This window comes from Dipodomys merriami, unplaced genomic scaffold (assembly GCF_024711535.1).
Source record: "Dipodomys merriami isolate MVZ:Mamm:240054 unplaced genomic scaffold, mDipMer1.0.p SCAF_6, whole genome shotgun sequence".
Classification (NCBI taxonomy): domain Eukaryota; kingdom Metazoa; phylum Chordata; class Mammalia; order Rodentia; family Heteromyidae; genus Dipodomys; species Dipodomys merriami.
This window is the reverse complement of record NW_027206179.1, coordinates 72,374,880-72,389,755: the sequence shown is the minus strand read 5'-3', so window position 1 is coordinate 72,389,755 and position 14,876 is coordinate 72,374,880. Positions and strand designations below refer to the sequence as shown.

The 14,876-nt window shown below is 40.4% G+C and overlaps 1 protein-coding gene across 1 annotated transcript in view; it reads left to right on the top strand.

Annotated features, from left to right (window-relative positions):
- Window positions 1-14,876, top strand: part of Cryl1 (crystallin lambda 1) — a 150,175-nt gene that overhangs the window by 35,687 nt on the left and 99,612 nt on the right. Inside the window, exon 3 of the mRNA XM_070003165.1 lies at window positions 159-285. Within this exon, the coding sequence (XP_069859266.1) occupies window positions 159-285 (127 nt within the window). The remainder of the gene's footprint in view (window positions 1-158; window positions 286-14,876) is intronic.

The window sequence follows — 14,876 nt, the reverse complement described above, 5'->3', positions numbered from 1 at the left end:
TTCAGCCTGGGATGGCTTTGAAAGGTGACCCTCAGATCTCAGCCTCCCGAGTAGCTGTGGTTACAGGTGTGAGCCACTTGTGCCAGGCTTTGAACTTTGTTTTAAAATTTGTTTGTTTTTTTGATTGCTCCTAGTGGCCATTTTCTGTTTCTTTCCAGAAAGGAGATGAAGTTGCTGGAGAAGTCCGATGCCCTGAAAGGTTCTCTGAGTGCAGAGCAGCAGCTGTCCCTAATCAGCGGCTGCACTACCTTGGCACAGGCAGTAGAGGGCGCTGTACACATTCAGGTGAGTTTAAGGACACCTGCACCCTATTAAGATTGAGACACTAGGAGGAGCCCAGTGTCCTCCCACCCATGGTAAGAACTGGGCAAAGTTAGAGGCAGTGGGTGGTGGGACATTTGGCACTTTCAAGGCCAGACTTTTATTTGAAGAAACAGAGTCATCAAACTATTCCTCATGGGAACTTACTCAAAGGGTACTGCATGCATTTCTGGAATAATCACAATGAAACTCTTTGTATTATTAATGTGTGCTAATAAAAAATAGTAAAACAGCAACAACAACAAAAAAATCCCCTATGCAGATGTTCTTTAAACACCTGTGACAATGTTAGAGGTATTATAATTTTGAGAAAAACCGATTTTCTGGATTCCTAATACTATTTTACTTTGCTTTATCAACTCCTTAAATGAGCAATTATATCCTTGCTTAAAGTAATGGCTTAAAGAAATTGGCTAAAATGCAGGGTGCCCGTGGCTCTCACCAGTAATCCTAGCTACTTGGAAACTGAGATCTGAGGATCACATTTTGAAGATGGCTTGGAAAGTCCATGAGATCTTTATTTCCCACCCCACCCCCTACCCAAAAGCCAGAACTGGAGGTATGGCTCAAATGGTAGAGCCCCAGCCTTGAGCCAAAAAGCTAAATGAGAGAGCATGAGGTCCTGAGTTCAAACCCTAGTACCAGCACAGAAACAAACAGAAACACTATCTGCCTAAAGGAAAACCGTAAGTTTACTTCTACCATTTCTTTCATGCAGCTGGGGGTTATTTGCTTAGCTAAAGAGCCTAGAGTTATAGGTGTTCTGAGTCTGCAACTGTAGCTGATGGCAGTTATTAACTTCCTCTTACGCTACAGTGACTGTAGGACAGGAAAATTCTGTTCTGTATTTGAGGGGAGAATTTGGGAGAACCCAGAATGCTCTGTGTGTGGTGTGTGTGTTTTCTAGTCCATACCTGTTCTGAGGTTCAGGTCAGACATAGGAGATGGAGTTTCTGGGTCTTTATAGATCTAAAAATCCTCAAGTTCGTTAACAAATATGTTATCAAAACAAGGAAAGCGCTGTTTTTCAACCCCTTTTCTCTTTCTGTGATGCCATAGTCCCTCACTTTCTGGGATTTCAGTCTTCCTTGGGCAATAGCAGTCCCAAGACATTACCACTACTACTAAGACTATTTTGTGCCAGTTTTCAGGCTTGAACTCAAAACCTGGGCTTTATTCCTGAACCTTTTTTTTTTTTTTTTTTTTTACTCACAGCTAGTATTTTACTACTTGAACCACAGTTCCACTTCCAGCTTCTTAGGTAGGTAATTGGATATAATCTCAGGGACTTTTCTGCCTGGGCCAGCTTCAAACTGCAATCCTCAGATTTCAGCCTCTTGAATAGGTAGGATTACAGGTGTAATCCTACCCAAAATATTATTTATCTTCATTTATTCAAGAGAAACAGGGCCCATGTTCACAAAACTGTTATTATAGGATGGTGATGATGGTGGTGGTGTCAGTACTGTCCCTCTCTCTTAGCTTTTCCCATTCAAAGTTGGCACTCTCCCACGTGAGCCACAGGTCCACTTCAGGCTTTTTGGTGGCTAATTGGAGATAAGGAAACCATGATCCTCAGATCTCAGCATCTTGAATAGCTAGGATTACAGCCAACATCTGCCTGGCATTCTCTCTGTCTCTTGTTAAGCCGAGAGCTGTAACATGAGATCGGAGAGAAGGTTGTACTGCTAGTGAGCTTTTGGCTGCCCTGTTCCCACAGGATCTGAAGCTGTGGTCTCGGTACCCCTTTGGCTTACTGTGGACAACACAGGAGGTTTCTGGCTCTGGTTTTAGCAGAACAGCTTTTTTATGTGGGTTTGGTTTTTTTAAAGAAGACCAGGGGAGACAGAAAAATTCATATCTGATCTTGACAGTGGCAAAGACATGAGCACTTCCTGGTTTGGAGACCTCATGGTTTGGAACCCACGCTCAGGTCAGTTGGACTGACGGTCTGTGGTTTGGGCACGTTTCTTAGCTTCTACGCTGTGCTTCCTCATCTGTCAACTGAGGATGAGGCCCACAGCCCTAGGATGTTGTGGGGATCTCTGTTTGGGATCACATCTAAGGGGCCTCTCCTGAATGGCAAGGCTTCTCTTCACCAGCTAAGAAGTTTTAAAAAGAAACTCGTTAGTTGGTGCTGGTGGCTCATGCCTATAACCTTTGCTACTCAGAAGGCTGAGATTGGCAGCTGAAGTTCAAGGTCAGCCAGGGCAGAAAAATCTGTGACACTTTTACTTCCAGTGAACCATTGAAAAGCCGGATGTGGAGCTATGGCTCAATTGGTAGAGTACTGGCCTTGAGCAGAAAAGCCAAGCAATAGTGTCAGTTCAAGACCCAGTGCCAGCAAAAACAACAACAACAACTAAAGTCCTTTTAGAGTGACTATGATAGAGTTGTTTCTCAGTATCCCCAAGGGATTGTTTCCAGTAACTCATGTATGTACCAAAATCCAAGGATGCTCAAGATCCTTAAACAAAATGGCTTGGTATTTTCAGAAAATGTGTGCACATGTACCCATATACTTTAAATTGTATAATCCCTTAAAGCAGTGTAATGCTGGAGAAATAGTTGCTAAACCACATCCTTTATTAATTACATTGAATAACATCAAAAGAAAAGTCTGTACATGTTCAGTACAGACATAGTTTTTTTGTGTGTGAATATTTTCAGTGTGTGGTATGATTAGTTGGTTGAATCTCTGCTTGGGGGAATCTACCAATGTGGAGGTCTGGCAACATACACTATTGATGTGGCAGAAATGTCAGATTAGGATTACATATATGTAAAGGATGACATTGATCAAGATACAGTATATTCAGAAGCTACTTTATTAAATGGCAGTTCCTTTGTACAACTAGTTAAAGATAATTAAAAAATATCTGATTTCTATATATTGAATAGGATCTGCAATGTGGATGTGTAATGTGTTACTACTGTAATATTTCCAGTCTCTCATTTGGCAGAGCTCCTTATGCTGGCTTTTCTCTCTCCAGTGTATTCTTTATTGAGGCATTGCTGAAGCTTTCCCTTTATCATGTCACTTTTTGCTTTCTCAGATGTGTTTAGTACACAGTGCTTTCCGAATCCATGGTTTATATTGCTGTTAGAAGTTTTATCCCTTGAGCCAGCTGCTTGTGAGTTATACCTATAATGCTAGCTACTACAGATGCAGAGATCTGGAGGACTGTGATTTGAAACCAGCCCAGGCAAAAAAAGTCAGTGAGACTTCCATCTCCAATCAACTGGCAAAGAGTTGGATTGGAAGTGTGGTTCCAGTGGTAGAGCACCAGATTTGAGCAAGCAAGTTGAGAGAGCATGAAGCCCTGGGTTCAAACTCCAGTACCAACAAAAGGTAGAAAGAAATGTTATCCCTAGACTTATTACTAGCTCTCAAGCATTTAGGTTTTTTTCTCCTCTGTAACAGAATATCTCTGTGTTATGTTATTTATATGGTTATATTTATAAAACTTACAAGATTGCCAGAGCTAGTGGATGGGAAGTGATGCCAGAAATAATGAATATGTTATGTTAAAAAATTCATTTTGAGGCAACTTTTTGGTATGTTACCCAAGCTAGTTAAATTTCTATGCTTAAGCAATCTCAGTCTCCTGAGTGCTGGAATTACAGGTGTGTACCACTGTGCCTGCTTCTGTTAAATTTATTTGCATGGTCATCTTACCTTCAGAAAGACAGTCCAGCAGATGATTTCTATAAATATCTAAAGCTAGCATAATTGAATTAATTCAGGCTAACGTATCATTATCACAGTGTAATGTCAACAATGGGGAACCTCCACAATATGAGCACATTTATAATGACTTGAATAAAAGGTGAGGCTTTCTTTGTGGAGTTAATTTTAGGAGTATTATGCTGCCTTTATGAGACAAAGAAATTGCCTGGCAATACCATAGGTTGTAAGTCTATTGGGTGATGAAAAGCACTGGAACTAAGTAACTAAGGGCTATCTGTATTTCAAGTGTGAACTGAATGGGTTTAAGTGTTGGAAAGTGTCTGTTCAGAAGAATGCTGGGCCAAGCATTGGGAAGGCAAACAGAAAAGGATGTGGCAAATATGACTAGTTGTAATTCCTGGGAGGAACTGTGTGTTTCAGACTTTGTACCTCCAAGCTGGGCATCTGTGGCTCATGCCTATAATCCTAGCTACTCAGGAGGCTGAGATCTGAGGATCACAGTTCAAAGCCAGCCCAGGTAGAAATATCCATGCTATTATTTACCATAGCTAAGATATGGAACCAACCCAGATGCCCCTCAGTAGATGAATGGATCAAGAAAATGTGGTATATATACACAATGGAATTTTATGCCTCCATCAGAAAGAATGACATTGCCCCATTTGTTAGGAAATGGAAAAACTTGGAAAAAATTATATTAAGTGAAGTAAGCCAGGCCCAAAGAAACATAGGTCCCATGGTTTCCCTTATTTGTAATATCTAGTATATGTATGAGTCAAGCGGAAAAGGTCAGATGATGTGATGTCAGGAAAATGAACCCTTAGATGTGTATTTTAATGTTTTTTTCTTTCATGCATGTGTTTCTAACGCATTTATAAGATTATCTCTTTGTTGCTTTGTATGTTCCTCCCCCACAGTATAACCCCTGCTTTCACTATATTTGATGTCAGTATAACTTGTGGAGGAGATGGGGAAAAACCAGTTGTTTAAGGATACAGGTGGACCTGTTGCAACAATGAGTAGTACAAGTTGTCATGTCCAAAACGAGCTTTACAACATCGGTGCGGGGGGGGGGGGGGGAAGGGGGGGGAAGGAGAAGGATTGGGATGGGGAGGAGGGGGGAGGCTGGGAAGGGATGTGAAGGGTAAACAAAGGAGGAGGCTGCAATGCTTGGTAAGAAATGTACACATTATCCTGCCCATGTAATTGTAACTCCTCTGTACAGTATGTTCACAAATAAAATAAAATAAAATTAAAAAAAAAAAAGAAATACCCATGCTATTCTTATCTCCAATAAAGCAGCAATAAGCTGGGAGTGGAGGTATGGCTCAAGTGGTAGAGCACCAGTCTTGGGAGGAAAAAGCTAAAGGACAGTTCCCAGTCCATGAGTTCAAATCCCACCACTGGCACGTGCGTGCATGTGTGTGTGTGTGTGTGTGTGTGTGTGTGTGCGCGCGCGCACAAATTGTTGTGCTTCTAGTAAAACAGGAACAGAAGGAGAGCAGTTCTAACACAGAGACCATTGTGAACGTGCAAAGAAGCTTGGTCTTGGACAAATAAATGTTGAGAAGGAAACAGTGGGCAGGGTTAGGGACCATCTCAAAACAGGGAACATTTGTAATCTTACCTACTTAGGAGGGTGAGATCTGAGGATCGTGGTTTGAGGGCCAGCCCAGGCAGGAAAGTACATGAGACTCTTATCTATAATTAACCAACAAAAAGCTAAAAATAGAGCTGTGGTTTTACTTTTAACCTTGAGGAGAAAAAGCTAAGTGACTGTGCCCAGGTCTTGAGTTTAAAGCCCTAGTATCACTACACACAAACATTAGATTAGTGTTTGTAATACTAGCAATGCTAGAACTAAATCTTGGGAAAGTAAACATTTGTGTATGTTTATTATAAAGAAAATTTACGAAAATCTTGCGTAAAATAATATTTTAATTTTGTATTTCTCGTTTTCATTTTCTCTCTTTTTTGTAATGTATACTTGATATAATCTGTAAGTGAAAATTGGTATCATAGGTTTTAGTTAATCCTAAAACATTTATTGCTGCAAGATTTGCCCAAGGCTACATCAGATAAAGATATAATTTTTTAACTTAAAAATTGTGATGCTTACCATTTTGATTTCAATTGGAAAGTCTTCTATCAAAGAATGCTGAACTTTCTAATGCCCATGGCCGTTCACTCTCCAGACCCTGTGACATTTCCTAGACTTGGTGTCCATACTCTTCCACTCTGGGGATGTAACCAAGGATCCAGCACATGCTCAGCAAGTCCTCTATCCCAGAGCTATAACTGCATGCCCCGCCCCCCCTTCCCCAGCCTTTTAGGAAATGTAGCTGTCTTCCTTAATAGTCCTCACAACTCCTCTGTTGATTTATGCAGATCAATGGCTCATGCCTGTAATCTTAGATATATAGGAGGCTGAGATATGAAGATTAGGTTTAAAGCCAGCTCAAGTGGGAAAGCCTGTGAGACTCTGACTAGCAAAAAACTTGAAGTGGAGGTGTGTTTCAGGTGGAAGAGTTCCAGCCTTGAGTGGAGAAAGGAGAGCAGGAGACCATGAGTTCAAGTCCCAGTAAAACACACACACACACACACACCCTCATTGTAGAAAAATGCACCACACACACACACACACCCTCATCGTAGAAAAATGCAACACACACACACACACACACACACACACACACACACACACACACACACACACACACACACACACACACACACACACACACACACACACACACACACACACACACACACACACACACACACACACACACACACACACACACACACACACCCTCATCGTAGAAAAATGCACCTAAGCTGGAGAGTTACTTCAGGGAACTGTTCATAAGCAGAGCTTAAACAAACAAGCACATGCCCAGCGATTCAATAGTAACTAGCTAAACACAATCGCACTATGGGATTTTGAGTCCCATGAGTCCTGTCAGTCAAAGCCCAGGCAATGAGAGTATAATTCTTCCCAGTAGATTGTCTTCTCTCCACACCCCAGAGGGCAGGAACATGGGTCATAAGGTTTGCTAACACTCTGCTGAAATGTGAGAGTATGTAAGAAAGAAACCTGAATTTCTAGAACTTAATGTAATTTTGAGATCAAATCTTGCTTGGCAAGAAAAGCTACTGGGCTGGAAAAATAAGTTTATTCTGAAAAGCTTATATGAAAGCATTGACTCTTACAGGGCATTAAGGCTAATTAGCTGTAATATGCCAGCATTATCTAATCTCTGGAACCCAAGATTTGAGATTATAGTAGCTGGTAAGAGCCATGGGAACCAGCTCAGTGGACTGTGATGTTAAAATGCAGTTTGTTTCCACAATGTTAGGGCCATGTCTGATATCTAGAAGTAAAAATTATTATTATTATTTATTTGTGCTGGTGCTAAGGCTTGGGGATTGTCCCTTAGTTTTTTCACTCAAGTCTGATGCTCTTACCACTTGAACTACACCTCCACTCCTGGCTTTTTGGTGGTTAATTAGAGATAAGAGTCTCATGGACTTTTCTTCCCAGGCTGGCTTTGAACCGTGATCCTCAGATTTCAGCCTCTTGAATAGCTAGGAGTATAGATGTTTGCCACTGGTGCCCAGATTTAGAAGTAAAATTTTATTGTCCATGTAGATGATCAGAATTTTTTTTATCAAAACCTTACCTTGATGATTTGGAAAATGCATTTTGATAAGGGGTTTCAGACACTGTCACTTATTACAGGAAGCTATCTATGTTCATAAACAGCACCAAAAAATGTGTATGTTTTCTTAAAGAAGCCCGCTAGGGTTTAGGGGCTCACACCTGGAATCCTAGGTACTCAGGAGCCTGTGATGTGAGGATTACAATTTAAAGCTATCCCAGGAAAGTCTGTGAGACTCTTCTTTGCAATTAAACAACAAAACACTGGAAGTGGAGCTGTGACTCAAGTGGTAAGAGCACCAGCCTTGAGTGAAAAAGCTAAGGGACAGCACCCAAACCCTGAGTTGAAGTCCCAGTACCAGTATGCAGAGAGAGAGAGAGAGAGAGAGAGAGAGAGAGAGAGAGAGAGAGAGAGAGAGAGAGAGAGAGAGAGAGATCTTAGCACTAAAGCTAAGAGCACTAATCTTTTCTTTAAATAGCACTGGGGTAGGGGTAGCCATGGTTCAGTTTGCATAGGTCTCAGGGGATGGCCAGGGGTAAGTATAAGTATGTATGCTGAGACTGAAATGCCATTTTTCCTTTGTGTCTTTCCTTTGTTTTGTTTTTGAGTCAGGGTCTCAAACTCAGATCTTCCTGTTTCATCCTGTCCAGTTTTGGATTACAGGTATTTGCCACCATGCCCACACTCTGTTGTGTGTTTTTTCTCTCTCCAAAAATTTTTTTTTATTTTAATTTTAATTTTTATTGTGAAAATACTGTACAGAGGGGTTACAATTACATGGGCAAGATAATGAGTACATTTCTTATCAAGCATTGTTGCCTCCTCCTTTGTTTCCCCTTCCCATCCCTTCCCATTTCCCCCTCACGTCCCACCCACCCAATCCTTCTGCCCCCCCAAGTTGTAAAGTTCGCAAAAAAACTTTATATGATAAAGTTTCCTCCCTTTCCTTCCTTCCTCCCTCCCTCCCTCCCTCCCTTCCCTCCCTCCCTCCCTCCCTCCCTCTCTCCCTCTCTCTCTTTCCTTTCTTTTTCTTTCTTTCTCTCTTCCCTTTCTCTTTCTTTCTTTCTTTCTTTCTTTCTTTCTTTCTTTCTTTCTTTCTTTCTTTCTTTCTTTCTTTCTTTCTTTCTTTCTTTCTCTTCCTTCCTTCCTTCCTTCCTTCCTTCCTTCCTTCCTTGCCATTTCTGGGGCTTGAATGCAAGGCCTCAAGCTCTCACTGGACATTTTTGTCCAAGGCGGTCACTCTGTTTTCCCTTCATATTTTTTTTTAAGAGAGGGTAAAGGAGTTGATAGCTGGTGACCTGAAGCAGGCCAGTGCCAGAAAGAAGTTCTGATCCTGAGGAAGGGGAAACCCTGAATCAATAGCAGGAAGCTCACAAGGCATTATTTTTAATAGCAATACAGAAGGATTAGTAACAAGATGTCATGATTTCCGCACAATCAGAAATGAATTGCCCACATGGTCAGTAGTTGATGTCAACCCCCCCCCCCCCCGCCCCTCTGCCAATCTTTTTTTTTTTTTTTTTTTCTGCTAGTCGTGGGACTTGAACTCAGGGCCCGGACACTGTCCCTGAGCTTCTTTTACACAAGGCTGTCGCTCTACCACTTGAGCCAGAGTGCCACTTCTGGCTTTTTCTATTTATGTGGTTCTGAGGAATTGAACCCAGGGCTTCATGCCTGCTAGGCAAGCACTCTGCCACTAAGCCACCTTCCTAGGCCTGCACCCCCCCCCAATCTTTTTTTTTTTTTTTTTTTTTTTTTTGGTAAGTTGTGGGGCTTGAACTCTGGGTGCTGTCCCTCAGCTCTTCAGCTCAAGTCTAATGCTCTATCACTTGAGCCACAGCACCACTTACGGTTTTCTGGTGATTTATTGGAGATAAGAGTTTCTTGCCCAGGCTGGCTTTGAACCGTGATCTTCAGATCTCAGCCTCCTGAGTAGCTAGGATTACTTACAAGTGTAAGCCACCGATGCCTTCCCTCCCCAATCTTTTGTATATGATTAATGCCTACTTTGTATGTCACGTCAGCTTTTTGCTGGTCAATTGGAAATAAGACTCTCACAGACTTTTCTGCCTTGGCTGGCTTAGAACATGATCCTCAGATCTCAGCTTCCTGAGTTGCTAAGATTACAGGCATGAGCCATCAGCACTGGCTTGAGCATCTTTTGACTTTGGTGTTTGTGTGGTGGATCCTAGAACCAGCGTCCCAAAGATATGTTCAATCCTCAGAGCATTTCCAGTTTCTTGTCAAGTACTGCCTGTCTCTGGAGAGTTCTCTCCAGTTCCCAGAACCTGGATCTCCACTGATCTGTTTTGTCCATTTTTCAGAACATTAGGTAAAATGAAATTTTGTGTTATGCAGTCTTTTGAGTTTGGCTTTGCTCACACAGTGAAATGAATTTGACATTAACACACATGTCGTTATGTCTGTCAGTATCTAGTTTTCTTTTGTTGCTGAGGAATATTGCATTGTGTGGTTGTATCATAGTGCCTGTCTAGAGCTATTATGAATAAAGCAAGAATAAACATATGGGTATAGTTTTTTTAAATGAACATTTGGCTTTATTTCTCTTAGATAAATACCAAGGAATGGAATTGCTAGGTTATACAGTAAATATTGGTTTATATTTATAAGAAAGGAAAAATTATTTTCCAGAATACATGAAGAGTGCTTCTTGCTCTACTTCCCTGTCAATCTTTGGTATTACTAGCATGGCCCTATTCATTTGTGAATTTTTTTAAAAGAAAGATGACCATTTCTTTGTTCTTTCTGTCAGTCCTGGGATCTGAACTGAGGACCTTTTCCTTGGTAGGTTAGCACTCTACAAATAAGTATGTTTGCTTTCAACCCTATATTCTGCTGGTTATATTTAGAATAGGGTCTTGCTTTACTTCTGATATGAGCATGTGACTGAGCCTACCATCTGCTTAGTGGTGAGGCTTGAAATCTGGGCCTGGGCGCTGTCCCTGAGCTCTTTAGCTCAAGGCTAGCACTTTGCCACTTGAGCCACAGCACCACTTCTGGTTTTCTGGTGGTTAATTGGAGATAAGAGTCTCATGGACTTACCTGCCAGGCTGGCTTTGAACCACAGTCCTCAGATCTCAGCTTCCTGAGAAGCTAGGATTACAGGTTTTTACTGGGATCATAGGCATGTGTCATAGCATCTAGCTTCCCTATGTGGAGATGAACTTTTCTGCCTGGGCTCATCTGGAGCCTAGAGTCTCTTGTTTTTAGCCTCCCATGTCATTTGGGATGCCAGGCATATACCACCATTTCCCAACTCTTGGTTCAGAAAGGATCTCATGAATTTTTGTGCTTTGTCTTGGCTTCCAATATGATCTTTCCATTCTCAGCCTCCTAAGTAGCTATGGTTGTAGGTGTGAAACACTGCAACCAAACATTAGTTATTTATTATTGAGCTTTGAAAGCTCTTTATATATTTTAGATAAAATTCTTGTATAAGATAGCTGCTTTGCAAACATTTTCTCTCAGTGTTTCCATGGTTCTTTTTTTGACAGTGACTTTGAAAAGCAATTTGAATTTCTTTATTTTATGAATTATGCTTTTTTTGTCTTTTCTTTGGAATCCAACATGATACCACACAGAATGTTTTCTTCTAGAGGTTTTATAGCTTCATATTTTATATAAGTAAAAGGTGACTCAAGTGTTCCTGTATAATTGTTTGAAAAGGCTATCATTTCTCCATTGAAATGTCTTAAATCTTTCTCAAAAATAAATTGGTTACAATGTGAAGGTTTGTTCCTAGACTGAGTTATGTGTCTATAATACTTACAAAGGAAGTCTTGAAAGGAGATAATATGAATTCTCCATATTTATTATTGTTATTAATTAGAATTATATGCATTCTAATTCCTGTGCTTTACCTTTTAGAATTGGTTTCTTGAAAGAACCCTGCTTTGGGAGGGTAAGAGTGGACATAGAAATGGAGAGAGAAAGGGTGAACAAATGCAGCAGTGGTACTCACTAGACACTGTGTTGAAAATGAACTATACAACTTGTGGATAGGAATGAGAGGGGAAAACTGGGAGAGAGCAAGGGAAGGAGTAACATTGCCTAAAAAGAAATGTACTCATTACTGTACATTGTCTTTATAATAACAATTAAAAAAGAATCGTGCTGAGATTCTGACTTACTGATTCTATACCTTAGTTTGGGAGAGAATTGGAACTTTGACAAAATTCAGTTTTCTCGCAGTATATGTGTTGTATCTCTCACTTTATTTAGACTTTAAAAATATTTCCTATGTTGGCTATAGTGGTTCATGTCTGTAATCACAGCTGCTTTGCAAGTGGAGATTAGGAGGATCACAGTTTGAGGCCAACCCTGACAAACAGCAAGACCACATCTCATTAACTGTTTTTGAGATTTACACATGTTCATATGTATATGAGCCATACATGAAATACATAATTTATCTATTTTAAAAAATGTAAAATATGACCAACAGTTTAAATAGGTAGGATTTATCTCCCTTCCCCCAAGAACACAAAAATAAGTCTAGAACTCTATGATAGCATCAGGGTTGTTCTATTCTGATGCAAGACAACATCTCACTACAAAAATTAGAAAGAGGCCAGGTACTGTTGGTTCATGCCTATAATCGCAGTGCCAAGCCAGCCCAGGCAGGAAAGTCGATGAGACTCCTCTTAGCCACCAAAAAGCCAGAAGTGGAGCTATATCTCAAGTGGTAGAGCACTAGCCTAGCATGAAAAGGCTAAGGGACAGCACTCAGGCCCAGAGTTCAAGCTCCCAGACTTATGCCCCCATCCACAAAATTTTAGTAAGACCCAATCTCCATTAATAAGCGAGGTGTAGCTGTGCACACCTGTCATTCTAGCAAGTCAGGTAGGAGGAAAGTCAGGTTCTGAGGTTGCCCTGGGGAAAAAATATAAAGGGCTGAAGTCGTGGTTTAGTGATAAAGCACCTGCCTGGCAAGCATTAGTTAGGAAAGCTGAGTTCAAGTATAGTACCACTAAAACAAGAGAAAGAAAGAAAGAAAGAGTAAAACAATCTCTTAGGTGTTTTTAGTTTTTAGTCTGTTTGTTTTATTGTTTTGTTTTTGTACCAGTACTGGGTCTTGAACTCAGGGCACTCTTGCTTACTGTTTTTGCTGCTGTTTTACCACTTGAGCCACAATTTTACTTTCAGCTTTTTTGCTGAATAACTAGAGCTAAGAGCCTCTTGGACTTTCCTGCTTTGAACTGTGATTCTCATATCTCATATCTCAGCCTACGGAATGGCTAGGATTACAGTTGTGAGCCACTGGCACCCAGCTCCAGCATATATAGTATTTAATCATACAGATCTTGGAGTGATCTGATAGGTATATATACCAATTTAATGATTTTGGTGCCATTGTACATAGTAGTATCAAAAAGTTTCAGATTCATTGTTCATTATTGGTATATGTAGATATAATTTTTATGTGTTAACCTTAAAAACTCATAACCTTAAAACTTATGATCTTGCTAAACTCATTCCATGGTTCTAGTAGGGTTTTTTTTTTTTTTTTTTGATGGTTTGGGATTTCCTGTGTAAATGGTTATACATCTATGAATAGGTTTATTTCTTACCTTACAGTTGATGACTTATTAATATTTAGCTTGTTACACTATCTAGGTTGTCTAGGATGATGTAGGAGGAATAATATCAGACATTCATTCCATTCCCCATTCCTTGCTGCTGATTATGAGAGAAACATTGGGTATTTTACTGCAAATTATGGTGCCAGAGTTCCTTTTTGGGCACCTTTTATCAGGTTGAGGAAGTTCCCTTTAATTCCAGCTTATTAAGAGTTAATATTTAAGAATGTTAAGTCAACTTTTACATGCTCAAAGTAAACCTCACTGATCATGATGTGATACCTTTTTAAAAAAAAATATTTTCTGGATTTAGTTTGCTAATACCTATTAATGGCACAGAAATGTCTTCAGAGCTAGTTCTTTTTTTGGGTCCGGTCGTGGGGCCTGAACTCTGGGCCTGGGCATTGTCCCTCAGCTCTTCAGCTCAAGGCTAGCGCTCTACCACTTGAGCCACAGCGCCACTTCCGGCTTTTTTCTTTTTGCTTATGTGGTGCTGAGGAATCAAACCCAGGGTCTCAGGCATACAAGGTAAGCGCTCTACCACTGAGCCACCTTCCCAGCCCCTTCAGAGCTATTTCTGAGGGCTATTGCCTGAACTTTTATTTCCTGTCAATACTTCAGCTGGGTTTTGTATTAGTTTGATATCAGCCTCATAAAATGAATTAGGAAATGTTCTTTCCTCTTCTGTCTTCTAGAAGATTGAATTTGGGGCTGGGAAAGTGGCTCAGTTGTAGAGTGCTTGCCTTGCATGCATGAGGCCCTGGGATCGATTCCTCAACACCACATAAGCAGAAAAAGCTGGACTGTGGCTCAGGTGGTAGAGTGTTAGCATTGAGCTGAAAACCTGATGAACAGCGCTCAGGCCCAGAGATCAGGCCCCACAGCTGACCAAAAAAAAAGAAGATAGAATTTACTGTATTTCTTTAGGACTTCACCAGTGAAACCATTATCTCTTCAAATTATTTTTTTCTGCCTTCAGTTTTGTTGTTTGAAAGACTTTAAATAATGAATTAACAGTGTTTTTTAAAATGTCATTTGATATCTAGAATTTGTATTGGTGTTTCTTTTTTACTTCTGATACAGATAATTTGTGTTTTCTTCCTGTTTTTTCTTAGGTGTTTTATGAGTTTTATGAATATTTTAAAATAATTCATTTTGGTTTCATCAGTTTTTCTCTAGTCACATACTGATTGGATATATAACTGATTTCTGCTGTTAGCTTTACTTCCTTCTTTCTACTTGCATTTTTTTTTTTTTTTTTTGTCAGTCGTAGGGCTTGAACTCTGAGCTTGGGTGCTGTCCCTCAGCTCCTCAGCTCAAGGTGAGCGCTCTACCGCTTGAGCCACAGCGCCACTTCCGCTTTTCTAGTGATTTATTAGAGATAAGAGTCTCACGGACTTTTCCTGCCCGGGCTGGCTTTGAACTGAGATCCTCAGATCTCAGCCTCCTGAGTAGATAGGATTATAGGCATGAGCCACAGGTACCCGCTTCACTTGCTTTTGATTTCGTTTTTTCCCCCCTTTTTATAGTTCTTTATTATATAACCTTAGAAGATTGGTTTGAGGCCTGTAATATTCTAATATAAATATTTAATATACTACT